Source organism: Gracilinanus agilis, chromosome 4 (assembly GCF_016433145.1).
Source record: "Gracilinanus agilis isolate LMUSP501 chromosome 4, AgileGrace, whole genome shotgun sequence".
NCBI lineage: Eukaryota > Metazoa > Chordata > Mammalia > Didelphimorphia > Didelphidae > Gracilinanus > Gracilinanus agilis.
The window spans coordinates 2,299,902-2,318,431 of record NC_058133.1 but is presented as its reverse complement, the minus strand read 5'-3'; the positions used below and the strand labels follow the sequence as shown (position 1 = coordinate 2,318,431).

General features: G+C 40.8%; 1 protein-coding gene across 1 annotated transcript in view; it reads right to left on the bottom strand.

Moving 5' to 3' along the window:
• Positions 1–18,530, bottom strand: part of LOC123247846 (choline transporter-like protein 5) — a 99,545-nt gene that overhangs the window by 50,864 nt on the left and 30,151 nt on the right. Inside the window, exons 8-10 of the mRNA XM_044676892.1 lie at positions 9,952–10,064; positions 8,014–8,145; positions 1,751–1,850 (exon numbers count right to left, since the gene is read on the bottom strand). Of these exons, the coding sequence (XP_044532827.1) occupies positions 1,751–1,850; positions 8,014–8,145; positions 9,952–10,064 (345 nt within the window). The remainder of the gene's footprint in view (positions 1–1,750; positions 1,851–8,013; positions 8,146–9,951; positions 10,065–18,530) is intronic.

Sequence of the window (18,530 nt, the reverse complement as noted above, 5' to 3'; positions counted from 1 at the left end):
TCGATTTGTCCATTTACATTTGTAAACTACTTATAAAATATGGGTGCATGTGAATCTGGGAGCGACTGACCACTACATTGGACAGTGGTTGGTAGCTAAGAAAATTCCAGCAGGCTAAACTGACTCTAACAAGATGAAATCTAATGGTGGTATATAAATATTCACATGCACCATATTCATTTATAGTCTCTTATTGCCTACACTAGCCCATTTTATGTAGGTAACATCTCTATATATAGGTAAGTATATATACACATATATATATTACCCATATACAGTGGGTAAGTATATGTAATAATAGAATATATAGAATAAAATATATGTACATATGCACCATATGTGGATAAAATATATAAGCATATATACATGTTATACCTACATGTAGTATATATAAGCATACATACACACATAAACATATATATATATATACATATATGTCTCCCACAAATGGTATGAACTTGTTTTCTTTAATTGGAAAATAAAGAATGAGGGAGCCAGAGGTGGAGAGCAGCTAATGGACTGTAAAGGCACTACGCACTAGCAGTGTGATATGGCATCCAAAAAGGTTAATATGTTATTGGGCTCTATCAATCAATGTACAATGTCCAGGAGAAGAGACATTGCCATCCCATCATATTTGACTGCTCAGACCACATACAGACTACTACTTTTTTAAAAAGAACTTTGACAAGGGTGCAGGATTGAAGATGGAAGGTCCCGAGTTCAAATCTGACCTCAGACATTTCCTAGCCATATGACCCTGGGCAAGTCCTTTAACCCCCATTGCCTAGCCCTTATCACCTTTCTGCCTTGGAACCGATTTTAATATTGATTCTAAGACAGAAGGTAAGGATTTAAGAAAAAGAACCCTGACAAGCTGGAACATAACCAGAAAAAATCAATTAATGCAGGGAGGGAACTCAGAACTATGTTGGTGAGGAATGTTTGGGGGGTGATTGACTAGGAGAAGAAATCTGGTGGAGGTGGGGAAGTGGGGAGGAGCTGATTGCTAACTATGAGTATTTGAAAAGCTACAGTAGAAGAATAGAAGCTGTTCTCCATTGCTGAAGGAAGTCCCAGGAGCAGTGGATATATTTGGGGGGCTCCCAACAAGAAACTGATGACAGAGCTCTCTGAAAATGGAATTGTGACAAAGGGAGTTCATTATTGGCAGGAGGAGGGAGCTGTAGACTTATCTTCAATGTAGTGACAAGATTTAAGAGTTCGAAGGAATCATCAGTTTTCTAATCTAACTTTTTTTTTCCCGGTGAAAACCAGTGACCAGGAAGATGAAGTGACTTGACCAATGTCACGCAAGTAATAAGTATAGTCTAGATTAGACTTGGACTAGACAATTTCCCTTGAAGCTTGGTCCCGCTTTTTTGTTTTCTGAAGCACATTAATGATTTTTTAAATATCCTTGTTATTCTTATTTCCAATGCAGAATGTTGCTTGTTTTGCTACTTGGAGAATCTCTGGAGATAGCAAGAGGTTAAATGACTTGACCAGAGTCACCCAGTCCACACATCTCTGAGGCAGGGCTTGGTTTCAGATCTTTCTGACTGAGAAGGGCTACACCTCTCCACCCCCATCCCCACTAGTTATCACCTTATTCTACCAGCCTCCAACCAGATGAGTTACTCTAAGTTCTCATCTAAGCCCTGCCCCACAAAGGGTCTCCTTGGGCTATGGCAGATCATTCAACCAAATCACAGCCAGTACCAAGGACAGCGCCTCTGTTTGGTCTTACCTGCTCCCTTCCTTCAGCAATACCACAGCAATCCAGAAGCTCTTTCTCAGGAACAAAAGCAAGAAGAGAACCAGCACTTCCACAATGCAAAGCAAGATCACTAGAAAAAAAGAACAATTGAAGCTGTGACCCGCAAGCCCATGGCCTGCTGGGGCTGCTCCCCATTGACCTCAGCTCAGGCATAGACTTTGCTTCTGGGAAAAGCACATCTCCACAGGCTATATTCAAGGCCAAGAAAGTGTAGAGCCCCCATATCTAGCCAGCCAGCCAGCCAGATTCTGCAGAGATCTCCAGGAATGGAAGCTCTCCATTCTTCTCTTCAAACATTGAAAAATAAACTATTATTTGAAGGAACATTTCTAAGGGCTCAAGGCCTGTGGTGACTTTAGTGTGGAAACCCCTTCTACCAAGGTACTCATTGGAAACCTCTAGTCTAGGAAAGTTACTTAGGCCTCACAGAAGTAAGGTGAGTTGCCCAGGGTCACACAGCTAATGTGGCAGAGGTAAAACTTTTCCCAGTTCCTTCGAAGACTAAAGTTGGCTTCTTAGTCATTTGGTTATTCTATCGGCATAAGGATTTGATGGAGACTCTTGTCACCCCTCCAACCCCCCACCCTGCCCACCAAAGAATATGAGCTCTTGGAGGGCGAGGACTTGTGACATATCTTCATATTTCTAGCATTTATCAGAGTGCCTGGCCTAGAATATAAAAATAATAATAGTAGTATAAAAATATAGCATTTATTGGCTCTTTAATGTTTACAAAAGGCTTTATTTCTCTTTCTCAGACCTGACGCTAACACTGTGATACAGGTTTGATACTAGTCCCATGTTATAGATGAGGAACCTGAGACTGAGGGGGCTTTGGTGCCTTCTCCATCACATAGCTAGATAAGCACTAGAGGAAGGATTCATATTAGCGACTTCCTGACTCCAACTCCAGTGCACCAAGCTACTTAGACATCATATTTGTTGATAGCTAGAGGGAGCATTTAATAATGCCACATTTTGTGTCATTTGAAGAGTTACAGAACACCTTACACAGCATCTTGTTTAAGGCGTATTAGATGTTGACTCATTGATCCATAGGAACAAGGTTACTAAGAATATCTGGGAACCATGAGACTGTAGACTTCTTGGAGGGAGGACTTTTCTTTTCTTTTCTTTTCTTTTCATTCCAGTACTTTGCACAAAGCCTGGCACGTGAGAGGTACTTAGGAAATGGGTGGGGGCTGGACCACCTAGCATTTGTGAACAACTTGAAGATGTCAGTCTTTTACATAGCCACTATTTACATAGCCACATAAAGATACCCAAGAGAAGAGGTCCATGCAAAAACCTGCCCATCTCCATATGATTTGGGGATTTCCAAGGCTTGGACCTTATAGCAACTTGATTAAATTAATAGAATTATCATTAAATGAAAGAATTATCATTCCCATTTTATAAAGGAAGCAACTGAGCCTCCAAAATTCATTCAAGTTCAAACCACTAAGAAGTACCAAAGCATGGACTGATTCATAGCTTGGATGTTTCTGGTCTCTAGACCTAACAGAATGGTAAGGGGCAGGAAGGGAAGGAGAATGAGTGCTACAAACCACTTAGGATTACTATTCTTGCCCATTTCCTCTTTTTTTCCTAATATTATCTCGCCTTTTGGTTAATATCCCAACGTCATGGGAATGTTATGCTGCGTATGGAATGAGGCTTTGATAATGAATCATCTCCCTCCAGTGACTCAAAAGTTATTTTCACAATTGTCTTCTTCTGGTTAAGTACATATTTTTAATTTCATGAAAATTTATACCCTTAAAACATAGAAATTAGTATAAATGAGAGAGTTTAATATGGCCAAATTAAAAGGTAGCAAATGCTAGGCTGAAATCACCAGTGGCTGATGTTGGGACAAGATGATCTTTTAGCTCAAGGAAATGAGACCTGTCCGAATCACTTTATCTTCTGGCTCTGCATAAATGATAAACAGCTCACTGAATATTAAAACTTCTATCCCCATGGGTGGTCATCTACTGAACATTAAAAGTTGCCCCTCCTCCTCAAGTTTTACTATAAGTCAGAGGTTTTGAGCTAGGAGGAGATTTTGAGATCATTTTCCATTTTAAACCAAAGAAACTGAGACCTAGAGATAATATATGACTTGTGCAAGGTCACAGAGCCAGCTTTTTAGAAATCTAGGATGAGAACCCATGTCTCCCAACTATTCTTCCAATGTTCTCTGCTCTGGACTATTGTTTTTCTTATTATAATATAAAAGTGTTATAATAAGTTTCTCATCAACAGATAAAAAGAGAGGCTACATGCAGTTATGGATAGGGAGCTGGCTTCAAAGTAAGGAAGACCTGGGATCAAATCCTGCCTCCGATATACTGACTATGCGAGCTGGACAAATCATTGAACCTCTTGGTGTTCTAGGCAACTCTAAAATTCTCAGCCACAGAGAAGGCACCTATTCCCACTGTAGAGAATATGCTTTTTTCACCTGAGAGTCCTTATACCAATGGAACCACAGCTCTACATCCTAGCACCTATATAGAAATGGCATTTGCCAGATCTTTCTGCAATTGAATGCAATGCCATGACAATGTCTTTGGCACTAGGTTAATGAGACTCTTCTTGATGGAAATGACTTGTACTCCTATACTTGATGAAACAAGAGTGCTTATAATGTAGGCATTTCTCACAGAGTCCTTCACCCTACTGATGACATAACCATTTCATCTTAATAAACAAATATTTGATATTAACTGCCTTTAAAAGGTGGACTAATGTAAGAAACAGAAATTTTTTTGTGATGTCACATAAAGTTTGATGATACTGGTGAATCTACTTCTAAAAAATTTTAATTGAGCATATGTACAAATAGTTTGTTTTAAAAATATAACTATTAACTGCAAAATACTTCAAAAAGGATGATTTTATATATTATTGTCATATGTTATCACTTTAAACTATTTAACTTTCTAATAGCACTTTATTTTGTCCAATTACATGTAAAAGCAATTTTAAACATTCTTTTAAAAAATTTTTGTTTTCCAAATTCTCTCCTTCCTTTCCCACTTCTTAAGCAATTTGATATAGGTTATACATGTGAGTTATGCAAAACATATTTTCATATTAATCATGCTGTGTAAGAAAACAGACAAAAATGATTTTAAAAAATGAAGCTTTGATCTGCATTCAGATTCCTTCATTTCTTTCTTTGAAGGTGAATAGCATTTTTTCATCATTAGTCCTTGGGACTGTCTTGGAACATTGCATTGCTGAGAATAGCTAAGTCATTCACAGATGATCATCATATCATATTGCTGTTACTGTGTATAGGGTTCTACCAGTTCTTGCTTCATTTTGCATCAGTTCCTATAAGTCTTTCCAGGTTTTTCTGCAACCATCCTGCTTATCACTTATTATAGCACAATAGTATTCCATCACATTCATATACCACAACTTGTTCAGTCATTCCCCAATTGATGGGTATCACCTCAATATTTCAATTCTTTGCCACCACAAAAAGAACTGCTATGACTATTTTTGTACTTATAAATCCTTTTCCTTTTTCTTTGATGTCTTTGGGGTATATGCCTAGTAGTGGTACTGCAAAGTCAAGGGGTATGTGAATGTTTAGAGCCCTTTGGACATAGTTCAAAATTCCTCCCCAGAATAGTTGGATCAGTCCACAATTCTACCAGTAGAGCATTAGTGACCCAAATGTTCCACATTGATCTCAACCTTCCCCTTTTAGAACTATATAAATTGAACTGAAAAATAAATAAGAAAGAAGTAAGGGAAGTGAATGAAATGCTAGAAAAATTAGAGTTAATAGATATCTGGAGAAAACTGAACAGGGATAAAAAGGAATATACCTTCTTCTCAGCAGTACATGACACATATACAAAGATTGACCATGTACTATGGCATAGAAATATGGCAAACAAATTCAGAGAAGCAGAAATAATAAATGCAGTGTTTTCAGATCATAACGTGATAAAATGATAATTAACAAGTGTCTGTGGCAAGGTAAATTTAAAATTAATTGGAAACTAAATGATCTTATTCTTCAAAACTGGTGGGTCAAAAAAGAAACCACAGAAACAATTACAGACTTCATTACAGAGAATGACAATGAGGAGACAATATATCAACATCTATGGGATACTGTCAAAGCAGTACAAATCAGTGGACCTCTCGTCTCTAGGCTTAGCTCTCAATCCACTGAGCTACCCAGCTGCCCCCCATCTCTTTTGCATGAGAAAATTTACCTCTATTCTACCTCTCATTCCCCTTACTCCCAATGTATGCCTCTTTGTCACCCCTTAATTTGATCCTATCATATTCAAGTCATATCCATGCCCTCTGTCTCTCTATACTCCTAACTGCCTTAATAATGATAAAGTTCTGGGGAGTTAGTTACAATTATCATCTTCCCATGTAGGAATGTGACAGTTTACTTTTATTAAATCTCTTATAATTTCTCTTTACTATTTAACTTTTTTTATTTCTCATGTGACTTGTATTTTGAAAATCAAATTTTCTACCTAGCTCTGATCTTTTCATCAGGAATTCTGGAAAGTTCTCTATTTCATTGAATATCCCTTTCCCCCAGAAGGATAATACTCAGTTTTGCTAGATAAATTATTTTCTTAGTAGTAATCCTAGCTACTTTGCCCTCTAAGATGTCTTATTCCAAACCTTATGAACCTTTAATATAGAAACTACTAAGTTGTGTGTCATTCTGAGTGTTGCTCCATGGCATTTGACTTATTTCTTTCTGGATGCTTACAATATTTTCTCCTTGACCTGGGAGCTCTGAACTTTTTCTATAATAATCCTGGAAGTTTTCATTTTGGAACCTCTTTCAGGATATGATTGATGAATTCTTTCAATTTCTATTTTACCCTTTTTTCTAGGATATCAGGGAAATTTTTCTTTATAATTTTTTGAAAGATGATATCTCCGGCTCTGTTTTGGATTATGGCTTTCAGGTAGTACAATAATTGTTAAGTTTTCTCTCACCTCAATCTATTTTCCAGCTCATTTGTTTTTCCAATGAGATATTTTATATTGTTCTCTATTTTTCATTCTTTTGATTTTATTTTATTGTTTCTCAATGTCTTGTGGAGCCCTTAGCCCAATTCTAATTTTTTAAGGAATTATTTTCTTCAGTTATCTTTTGTACTTCCTTTTCCATTTGGCCAAATCTACTGAGAGTTCTTTTCCTTAGTAAATTTTTGTACCTCTTTTTTCCATTTGGTTAATTCTGCTTTTTAAGAAGATATTTTCTTCAGTATTTTTTGTACTTCCTTTATCAAACTACATAAATATTTTTTTCAGGATTTTCTCCATAATTAATCCAGTTAACAGTTAAAAGCAGACACATCATGGGGTACTAGAAAGACAGCTGGCCTCAAAAAGGAAGAAACAAACTTGAGTTGAAGTGGTGTTTCTGATCCATATTAGCTGGGTGACCTTGGATGAATCACTGTTTCCCTGTATCCTAGGGAGTTCTTAAGTGAGAAGTTCATTACCTTTTCTGTTTCAAAGAACCCTGTGACAGTTTCCTAAGCCTATGGACCCCTTCTTGGAATAAAGCTTTTAAGTGCATAAAATAAGACATAACATTCAAATGGAAGTCAATTGTTTTGAAATCATCTCCTTCTCTAGAATTATATACAACATAAACTATGTGTATTCATGCGTATATGTATATAGGTGTATAGATACATACATACATGTATGGTTTCTAGTCATAGAGCTTAGGTTAAGAACTCTTGTTCTAAGACTAAAAATTGTGGTGCAAATGCTCATTTGGATGCACAGGGTGAGTTCTACACGTGGAGAACCCCACATGGATGGAAGTCTGGGTGGAGTGAGCTTGAAGAAGAACGGGTGAGACTAGATGGGGTGAAGGAGAGAGAAAGTGTTTATAACAATGGGATCGCAGAGAGAACGTGGTGTTTTGCCCCCTCATTTTATAGACGAGGCAGCCAAACACCCACAAGGCTGACATTCTTGGGACTTTTTGATCTCTAACTAATACAAACCTGAAGACTTTGTCAAAGATGCCCCCCAAAGAATTTGGAAGCATTTAAGGAGGTTGGGGTCACACTGGTTGCCAACATTGCATGTCATCCTTGTCCAGTGTCCTTGCCCAGGGCATTATTCTCTTGTCTTATTCCCTCAGGCAGCTTACAGCACAATTTGACACACGATTTATTGTCATTTTGAACAAAATATTAAAAGTCACTTACTAAATAGGAGCCAGGTTTGTGTCAACTTCAAGTAGATTCTCAAGTCAGACTGGATACCGAGGTCCAAGATAGTGACTTCGGCTCCAGGATGTGACTGAAGACGTTGATACTCCAAGTAACAGTACCCTATTCCTTCAAAAAAAGAATTAGAGCCAATAAGCTAAGGATTTTCTGGAACACTAAAAAGGGAATGTGATTCTTATTAAGTGTGCTACAAGATGGATTCCTCCATGGGGGCAATTTTTATTTCTCTATTAGAGACTTTACTTAAAGCCAAGAGGCCCCATGCTCGTGGACATTTTCAGTAGCTATTTCTACCCAATGGAAATTTGTCCAGCATAGTCCTGTCCGCCATCACTGCTTGATTATGGTCCAAACATTAATAATGTATTTTTTTTAATTTAAATTTTTTTTTATTTTAAACCCTTAACTTCTGTGTATTGACTTATAGGTGGGAAGAGTGGTAAGGGTAGGCAATGGGGGTCAAGTGACTTGCCCAGGGTCACACAGCTGGGAAGTGTCTGAGGCCGGATTTGAACCTAGGACCTCCCGTCTCTAGAATAATGTACTTTTGAAATTTCATCACAGAAAGTGAGAAGAAAAGGAGGTTGGAGGATTGTCTCCTGCTTGTCGCTTTGTAGTAGAAACATGGCCAAATGCGTCTTCCCCACAGATTGGGGGCTTTGGACTTTTTCTGTGGTCTATTGCAAGTTAAAGAGAAAGCCGAACCCATTCCAAAAGGGTCTAATTATCTTAGTGAGCAAGTGGTTTGGAGTTCTGGTTCGTCAGCAGACATTCTCTAGCAGCAATGAGCTTGGCAAGCCTTGATTGAGTGTAGACCAGTGATTCCCAAACTTTTTTGGCCTCCCGCCCCCTTTCCAGAAAAAGTATGACTTAGCCCCCTGGAAATGAATTTTTTTAAATTTTAGTAGCAATTAATAGGAAAGATAAATGCACCTGTGGCCATCACCGCCTTCTTGGATCGCTGCAGTACCCACCAGGGGGCGGTAGCACCCACTTTGGAAATCACTGGTGTAGACTAATAGAATCTCCTTTTCCAGGTGGGAGGAGGAAGTGGAAAGACAGAACAGCTGGGCCAAACTGAAATCTGCATGGCATGGGTCAGTATGAAAAGCACCCAACAAGCATCATTTTATGACCAATTCAGTTGTAGAAGTATGGTGACTGGAGAGAGAAGCCTTGTACCAGTAGGTACTTAATAATTGCTCTCTCATCCCCTTGGAAGATTACTTTGTATTTTTTGGTATCTACTTATTTAAATCCATGTTCTCTCCCTGGAAAAGACGTAACTTCCTTGAGGACAGGGAGCATTTCTTTTTTAGCTCCGTATCCCTAGGGCTTAGCTGGCTAGTCAGTCAATAAAAGCAATGACTAGCCCCTGGTCTGAACCATAAGAAATGCTTCAGAAATGCTTGCTCCTTGATTTCTTGATTGGGTCAATCTGACTCAGGCTAGCCAAGGGGAGTCTGTGGTCTTCAAACTCCCTACTATGTGGATTAGGAAATAGTTGGGAATTGTGATATGTTTTGTGGATCCTGACTGAAGAATCTGTAAACAAATGAGCGGAGTTTCTTCTCACTTGCCCCCCTTTGGGACTATGCTTTCCAGGTGAAGAATAACACGCCATGCCACCACCAGCTTTGCTGCGTGCTAAATGACACTGGCAAGCGCAGGGAAAAGAGGAGGAGTTCTGAACCTCTCCACGTCCTGGAGCCCTCTGGCTATCTGGGGGCCCCCCAGGACCCTTTAAATGCTACAAGAAAGTACAGCCAAGTACAGAGGGAGTCAAGGGGGAGTCAAAAAGAGATGGGGTTGTTTTCCTATCCAATCCCAGGGCCCTCCTGAAATCTCTCGATGGACCCCGGATCCCACAACCTGAGCCTTGCTTTAGGAGTGGACCTACCATGTGCTACCTACCATATGCTATGATGCCGACAACACCGACCACAAAGATCCACAATATGAAGCTGGCGCAGAATCTCAGGAACAACAGGAAAAGCCAGCTGCCGATCATTGCCAGGAAGAGACCCCTGAAAGGGAGAAAAGGAGGAAGCTGAGAGAAGCCACATCCAGCGTTCTCCCGGCTACAATGCATTCCTATCAGTGAAGACAACCCATGCACTTCAGCATCACGGCCACCCTGGGACCCAACTTCCTCATCCTGACTCTGAGATATGAAATGGGGCATGACAGGTTCACCCAAGAGCTGGGGAGCCCAGGGACCGGTCCTGCTTCCCTGGAGTCCTCCTAGGTCAAATGGCACTCATCACAAATGAAAAAGATATAATCAGCTCTGGGCAATTTCCATCGTACTTAAAGGTTATACTTTCTGGAGTCACATTGCCTCCAACGTCTGGAGCAGATTCCCTGCCCATCTTTCTGGCACCTCCTAGAAGATGCCTTTCCTGGTATTTACTTCTTTTTATAAACCCAATTTTATTTTAATTTCCAATTTAAAATTCTCTCCTTCCCCTTCTCCCACCACCTGAAATGACAAGAAAAGCAAATCTGTTACAAATATGTAGAGTCAAATAAAATAAATTCCTGCTTTAGCCATGCCAAGAAAAGACAGGAAAGGAGAGGAGAGGAGAAGAGAGAAGAAGAGGGGAGGGGAGAGGAGAGGAAAGGAGGGAGAGCGGAGGGAAAGGGAGAGGAGGGGAGGGGAGGGGAGAAGGAGGGGAGAAGGAGGGGAGAGGAGGTGGAGGGGAGGGGAGAGGAGGAGGAGGGGAGAGAAGAGAAGAGAAGAGAAGAGAAGAGAAGAGAAGAGAAGAGAAGAGAAGAGAAGAGAAGAGAAGAGAAGAGAAGAGAAGAGAAGAGAAGAGAAGAGGAAAAAGAGGAGATGCCTCCATTTGCACAGAATTCCTCACCTCTCTCTCTGGAGGTAGGTAGTATGCTTCATCATGAGTTCTCTGGAAATACAGTTTGTCATTGTGTTCATCAGAATTCCCAAGACTTTCAAAGTTGTCTTTACCATACTATCATTACTGTTATTTTATAAACTGTTTCCCAGGTTTAGCTCATTGCATTCTGCATAAGTTTTCCCAGATTTTTCTAAAGCCGTTACCTCCACTATTCCTTCAAGCACAATAGTATTGTATCACATTCCTATATCATAATTTATTCAGCCATTCCCCAATAGATGGCAGCCCTCAGTTTCCAATTCTACAAAAAGAGCTGTATTCATTTTTTGGTACACACTCGTCTGTTTTTCTTTGGGAAACGTACCTAGAGGCAGTATCACTGGGTCAAAGAGGAATGCATCGTTTAATAACTTTTGAATAAAGTTCCAAGTTACTTTCCAGAGTGGTTGGACCAGTTCAAATTCCACAAGTCAGTGCAATAAAGTACTTATTTTCGCCAGATTTTCTTTAGCAACTTAGCCAATCTGATGTGAGGTGGCACATTAGAATTCTTTTAATTTGCATTTCTCTAAATATCAGTGATTTGGAGTAATTTTTCTCCTGTGACTGTGATTGTTTGCATTTCTTCTTCTAAAAAATATCTATTTTTGGACCATTTACCAAATGGGGAATTAATCATTTTTTCTTAAAAATCTGACTCTGTTCCTCAGACATTTTAGAAATTAAACATTAATCAAAGAAATATGCTGCAAAGACTTGACCCCACCCATGTTCCTACTCTGTTTCATTTCATTGATTTTGTTTGTGTAAAAGCTTTTTTTTTTTAATTTTTGGGAAACAGAATTGTTCCTTTTACTTCCTGTGAACTTCTCAGTATTTTGTTTAGTCGTGAACTCTCTCGAAACCACAGATTGATTTCCATGCTCCTCTAGTTTGCTTATGTTACCCTTTATGCCACAATCATACACCATTTGCAGTTTACCTTTGTGCATAGTCTGAAATTTATTCTAGACCAACTTTCTGCCAGACTTCTTTCCCGTTTTTCCCAGCAGTTTTTGTTACATAACGAGTTCTTGCTCCAAAAGTTGTGAGTTTGTCAAAAACTAGCTGGCCATGTTCATTGGCTTCTGTAAGCCACATACGCCATCCATTCCACCAATCAATGCTCCCATTTCTTAACCAGTACCAAATTTTTATAATTATGGCTTCGTAATACAGTTTGAAATGAGATCGTGAGATTCCTTTCCTTTCTGGTTGTTTTTATTCCACTGTTATTGGTCCCATTGATATCGCTGCCCTTTTCTTCACTCCAAATATGTTTTATTCTTTTGGGGACAGCTGACGGCATAGTGGATAGAGCACTGGGCCTGGAATCAGGAAGAACCGAGTCCAAATCTGGTCTCAGACACTTACCAGCTCTATGACCCTGGAATTACATAACCTTGTTTGCCTCAGTTTCTTTATCTGCAAAATGAGCTAGAGAAGGAAATGGTAAACCACTCCTATATTATTGCTGAGAAACCTCCAAATGGGTTCATGAAGGGTCACATACAATGGAACAACCACCACCACATGGTAGTCCTTTGATAGTCTGATGGATGTGGCACTGAAGAAGTAATTAATTCAGGCAGTATTGCCAGTTTTAGCAGATCGTCTCACCCTGAACTTACAATTCCCGTTTCTCCAATAGTTTAGATCTGGCTTTACTTATTGAAAGAGTATTTTGTAATTATATTCATAAAGATCCTGTATGGGAGGTGAGACAGGGAGGTGCCTAAATAGCTTATTTTTTTTTCATGGTTATTCTAAATGGAATCTCTATTTCTATGTCTTCCTGCTGGGTTTTATTGCTAATATACAGAAATGTTGATTCCTGTCTTTCTTTTATATCCTGCAATTCTTCAGAAGTTGTTCATTATTTTGAGTAGAGTTTTAGTTTGTTCTCTGGGGTTCTCTTAGTAAACCATCTATCATCTGTAAGGAGTGGCAGTTTGGTTTCCTCTTTGCTTATTTTCATTCTTTTTTTTTTCTTGCTTTAGTTCTAGCGCTAGCAGATTTCTAGTATACCAAGAAACAGAAACAGTGAAAATGGGCACCCAGATCTTACCAGAAAAGCTTCCAGACTGTCACCATTGCAGACATGCAGTGGGTTTCACTACTGATCATTTTAAAGAAAGCTGGTTATTCCTGTGCTTTTCATTATTTTTTTTAAATAGGAATGGCTATTGCATTTTGTCAAAAGCTTTTTTCTTTCTCTAGTGAAAAATAACATGATTTTTTTTATTAATATGGTCCATTGGGCTTATAGTTTTTTTCTAATATTAAACCAGACCTGCATTCCTGGTATATATCCAATCTGGACATAACTTATGATATTTGTGATATATTTATCTCTTTGCTAGTATTTTATTTAAATTTTTTGAATCAGTGTTTGTTAGGGAAATTAGTCTATAGCTTTCTTTCTTTCTTTTGATTGTCCCTGGTTTACACTGGCACGATACTTGTGACATAGGAGGAATTTGATAGGACTCCTTTCTTTACCTATTTTTGGTCAATTAATTTTTATTTTATTTTATAATTATATATAATCAAATATTTTAACATTAAAAATTTTTATTTATTTAACATGTAAAAATAATTTTTGAATACCAAATGCTCTCCCTCCATCCTATTCCATCCCCATTCTTGAGAAGGCAAGCAATTTGATACTAGTTCTATGTGAATAATCAGTCAAAACATCTCCATATTAGCCATTTTGCAAAAGAAAAAACAAAGAAAAAAATAAAGTCGTTGTCTTTAAGTATGCTTCAATCTGCATTCAGACTCCATCAGTTCTTTCTCTGAAGATGGAGAGCTTTTGTCATAATAAGCACTTCAGAATTGTCTGGGATCGTTGCATTACTGAGATTAGCCAAGTTAGTCACAGTTGGTCATTGGACAACATTTCTGTGTACAGTGCTCTGGTTCTGTTCATTTCACTTTGTATCAATTCATATAAATCTTCCCAGGTTTTTCTGAAAGCATTAATTCACCATTTCTTACAGCAGAATAGGAAATGATCACGATGACATACCACAACTCGTTCAGCCATTCCCCAGCTGATAAACATCTTCTCAATTTCCAATTCTTTGTTACCACAAAAAGAACTGGTGTCAGTGCGATTTCTACACTTAAGTCCTTTCCCTTTTTCTTTGACCTCTTTGGGATTCAGACCCAATAGTGGTATTGCTGGGGGGAGGATAGGCACAGTTTTATAGCCCTTTCGTCATGGTTCCAAATTGCACTCCAGAATAGTTGTATCAATTCACAACTCCCTCAACAGCTGATTGGTGTTATCTATGTTTTCTCTCATCCCTTCCAACATTTGTCGTTTTCCTTTTCTGTTATATAAGACAATCAGATGGGCATGGAGTGGTACTAATGAGTTGTTTTAGTTTGTCTCTCTCTAGGCAATATTTAGAGAATTTTTCATATTGCAAGAGTTTTATTTCTCCTTCAAAAATGCCTTCCTATTCTTTGACCATTATCAGATGGGGAATGACATGTTATTATAATTTGACATATCTCTAAGTATTTGAGAAATGAACCCTTTATCAGAGAAATTTGCTATCAAACTTTTCCCTCCAGTTTTCCTGCTTTCCTTCTAAACTTGGATCCATTGGTTTCATTTGTGGAAAATCTTTTTAATTTGATGTTATGCATATTATCCATTTTACATCACTTAATGCTCTTGTGCTCTCTTATTTGGTTCTGCTAACGTGGCTGCCTTCACATTTTTTTTTCTATCATTTGCCTTGATATTCCCGGCCTTTTTTCTCTTCTAGATGAAGATTGTCTGCCATCCCCTCCACTTTCCCCTCCATTGTAAAAGCGCTTCCTCTTGATCTTCTGTTCCTCATTTTTCCTCTCCCTTCCCCCTTCTCCCATTGCATCCCTCTTTATCACTCCTTAATCTTATTTTTTAAATCACCCCATTATAGTCATCTCACAACCATGTCCTTTGTCTATGAATATTCCTTCTAATTGCCCTAATAATGGCCAGATTCTTAGGCGTTACAGCTACCATCTTCCCATATAGGAATGTATGAATTTTAACCATATTGATTCCTCTATGATTTCTCTTCATTTCTCTGTTTACGCTTATCTTGAGTCTTGTGTTTGAAAGTCACGTTTTCTATTCAGTTCTGGTCTTTTCATCAGGAATTCCTGATCCTTGTCTATTTTCCCAAACATTTATGTAGTATCGGAATGATTTTTTTCTTGACATATTTGATAGAATTGGCTTAGAAAGCACATGGTCTCGGGTCTTTTGCCCTTCGGGAGTTAATTTGTGATCTCTTCGCTTGCTTCTTCTCAGATAAGGTCATTTGTGCTCTCTTGTTCCTGGTCTCTTGCTTTGGTTGATTTGTGTCTTTGCAAATATTCTTCCATTTCACTTAGATCCCCATTTTTATTGGCACAGAGTCGAGTGGACTCACTCCTAATGATTGCTTTTATTTCTTCTTCATTCATTTTGATCTTGTTCATTTTTGATACGGATAAATGGGGTTTTTGTCTCTTTTTTTTCAAATTAAATTAGCCCAGTTAGGCTTCTCTATTTCATTGTGTCCTTCTTCTGTTTTTACTAGCTCAGTCTTGGAGCCCCAAAGTTTCCAGCGTTCCCAAAGCAGTGTGAGCCAAGCAAAGTCTATTCACCAGCCTCCTTTCTAAGCTCTGCAAGTTCTTGACCCAGGTCGGGTCTATCACTTTGTCCTTCTTTGGTAGTTTCCACAGGCTGCCACCAGCCACTGGTCCACTCGGAAGTTCTGCTAGGTCAGAACGATCGAACATTTGGCCCCCCTTTGGCCCGGGGCTCCTGCCCTGCTCATTCCACTACAGGCATAGAGCCTGGACTAACGGCTGGAATCGGCTTCCTACTCTGTCTGCTCCTGGGATCGAAGAGTCACACAGTTCTGTTTTCGGACCTCGTTCTTGGCTCAGCCCATAGCTACGGCCCGTGCTTACAACCACTCCCCTCGTCCCTGTCCCTGTGACCAGAAGAGGCAACGGGCAACAGAGCTGCCAAATGGTGCTCATGCCTGTGGCCAGCCCTAGCTTGGGGATGCCGGGGCTCTTTTCTGCCCACATGCTTTCTAACGTAGTGCTCTGGCTCAGCTCTCTCTCATTCTCTCAGTGCCTTGGATACGTCCCCAGCAGCCCCTCTCTGATATCTGTGGACCTCTGTATGGCCCTAAGCCGCCTTGGGCTGGAAGAATGCTGGGCCTTTCCCTTAGCTTTCCAAATCAACCCATTCTGGTGCAGTTTCTAGATGACTGTGGAGAAGGGATGATGGGGAGCCAGGCTCAATGGGCTCCTCCATCCTGACTCTGCCCCCCTGGGCATTTATGACCCACGCTGAATGTGTCTGCTGTCTCCCATCCCTGAGCCCCATAGAAGGTGTCTGGGGTTTGTAGTCCAGTTGCTTAGCACGTACTGGGGGGCTAGAAGCTTCCTTTGATTGCCTCATTGGCATCTCTCTTCTCCCTCTGAAGAAAAGGGCCCAAAGGGAAGGGAAAGGAGAAGAAAATCTTAAAATGAAGCTGCCTTGAACAGAGCACTAGAGGTTGGGAGGAGGCCCTCAGGCAGGCAGCTCCTCGGTTTCCGGCAGGCTAGTGGCTAGGCATGCGATTTCCCAGTTAGAACTCTGCTCTTTCGGGGGGCTTCCTCATATGAAGGGCCTGAGCATCTTTTCTAACCTCTCACTCTTCTACAGCATTATTTCCACCGAAGTAGAACCTGGGAAGAGCGGCGTCTGGCCCTTCCTCAAAGGGGGTGCAGCGGGTGTCTTTACCAATACTCAGGCTTTGAACCAGCAAATATTTTTCTTTGCAAATCAAAGAACCCAGAAAAGGTTGGCTTCCAAGTATTATGAGCAGCAAGAACCCCCACCTCTACCCCACCCCACGCACACTTACCCAGGCGATGGACTGCACTCCCTCGAATCCTGCACATCCTACAGGAGTTTTACAGTGCCTACAGGCCCAAGGTAGGCATTCAGAGTGTGTGTCGAGGCTAAGGTGCTTTGCTCTAAAGCCTGCCCAGCTCCTTTTTAGGAGTCCACAGTCAAAGCTCCGTGTTATTCTTATTTTTCTGTTCCCTCTACCTCCCCTCAGTTCCCAGAAGGCAGTGGAAACTTCTCGTGGTCCGATCCCTGATCCCTCCCCCCACCAAGTCCTGACCCCACTGAAGCCCCCTCAACGTCCCGAAGTTCTCTTTTATGGCTGGTTTCCCCAGTTTTAACATTCTCCAGCAGATGGCAATCATCGCCTTCTTTCCAAGGAACCAGGTCTGCCATTGGCCCAGGCGGAGAGATGGTCCTAGAGCCGCAGTCTCGATAAGTATGACCCAAGTGGGCCAGAGCAAGCTCATTTCTTGGAAATTTCCCTCGGTGTATCCTTTCTGCCTTCTCCCACGTGTCTCTTGGCACGTCACGGGAACTTTCTTTTCTTGACCTCTTTGAACAAGACTTTCTTCATCCTCACACGAGCGGCGTGGGGAATCGGTCCAGTTGGTTGCCTGACCATCACAGCAGCATCTGGGCAGCGTCCTTCCTAATCGTGCCAGGACCTAGCACGGAGGCCCACAGGGCCATCCCTGTCATCTCCTCTTTGGTACTTCCATTGGCCAGCATTTTCTAGGGCATTTCTAGGACCGTGTTATTCAGACGACCTCAGAGCTGCCTTTAAAGAGAGCACCATTAGGGAGAAAAGGAGGGCAAAGCCAGATGCTGCCAGCAAAGGCTCTTCTACTGAAGGAGAAGGACCTTTCCAGAGGCAACAAAAAGTCTTGTGGTCCCAGACACACAGCTAAGCCTACGATCAAGGAATGGCAGGGTCTCTCAGGGGGCAAACCATAATGAATGATCGCAAAGTAATACAAGCTGGCTTCGATAACTTCTCCAAGTCAGTCAATCAATGAGCACTTATGAAGCCCCAGACCCCAAAGCTAAGCACTGGTTGAGTTTTCCTGACCTCAGGGTAATACCCAGGACAAAAGGGTTCAACAAGAAAATCTGGTTTCAGTGATAGTACGGGCCACGTGCTGGCCAACAGCCCGAGACGGTGGCCCTCTGCGAGGAATAGAAACCTGCGAGGGGACGCCAGGACGAGGAATAGCGCCTGGGCTACTGCCTTGAACTGCACCTCCCAGAAGTCCTTCCTGATCCCTCTAGTGGTCAGTCCTCTCCTCTTTCTCAACATGTCCTGTGCTTGCACGTCTGGGTCCATGTCCATAGACCTAGAGCTGGAAGGCCACAGCCTCAGAGGCCATCTCTTACCTCTTTCTTTTGTAGATGAGGAAACCGAGGCGCAAGGGAGTTAAAGAACTTGCTCAAGACTCCCCAGGTCAGTGCTAGTGTCAGCCTCCCTTTTAGAACACAAATACCCTTTGAGGCCAGGATCGGCTTTGCTTTCGTCTTTGCACCCAGCGTCTAGCATGACGCCTTCTGGAGAGGACTCGGCTAAATCAAAGCCTCTCTAAATCGAATGGGCCGCAAGATGGTGCCATTTCTGGCTCTTTAAGAGCGTGGAATGAATCACGAAGGGATGGAGACCTAAACAAGTCATTGCCCCAAAGAAGTGGAGGCCCATAACATGT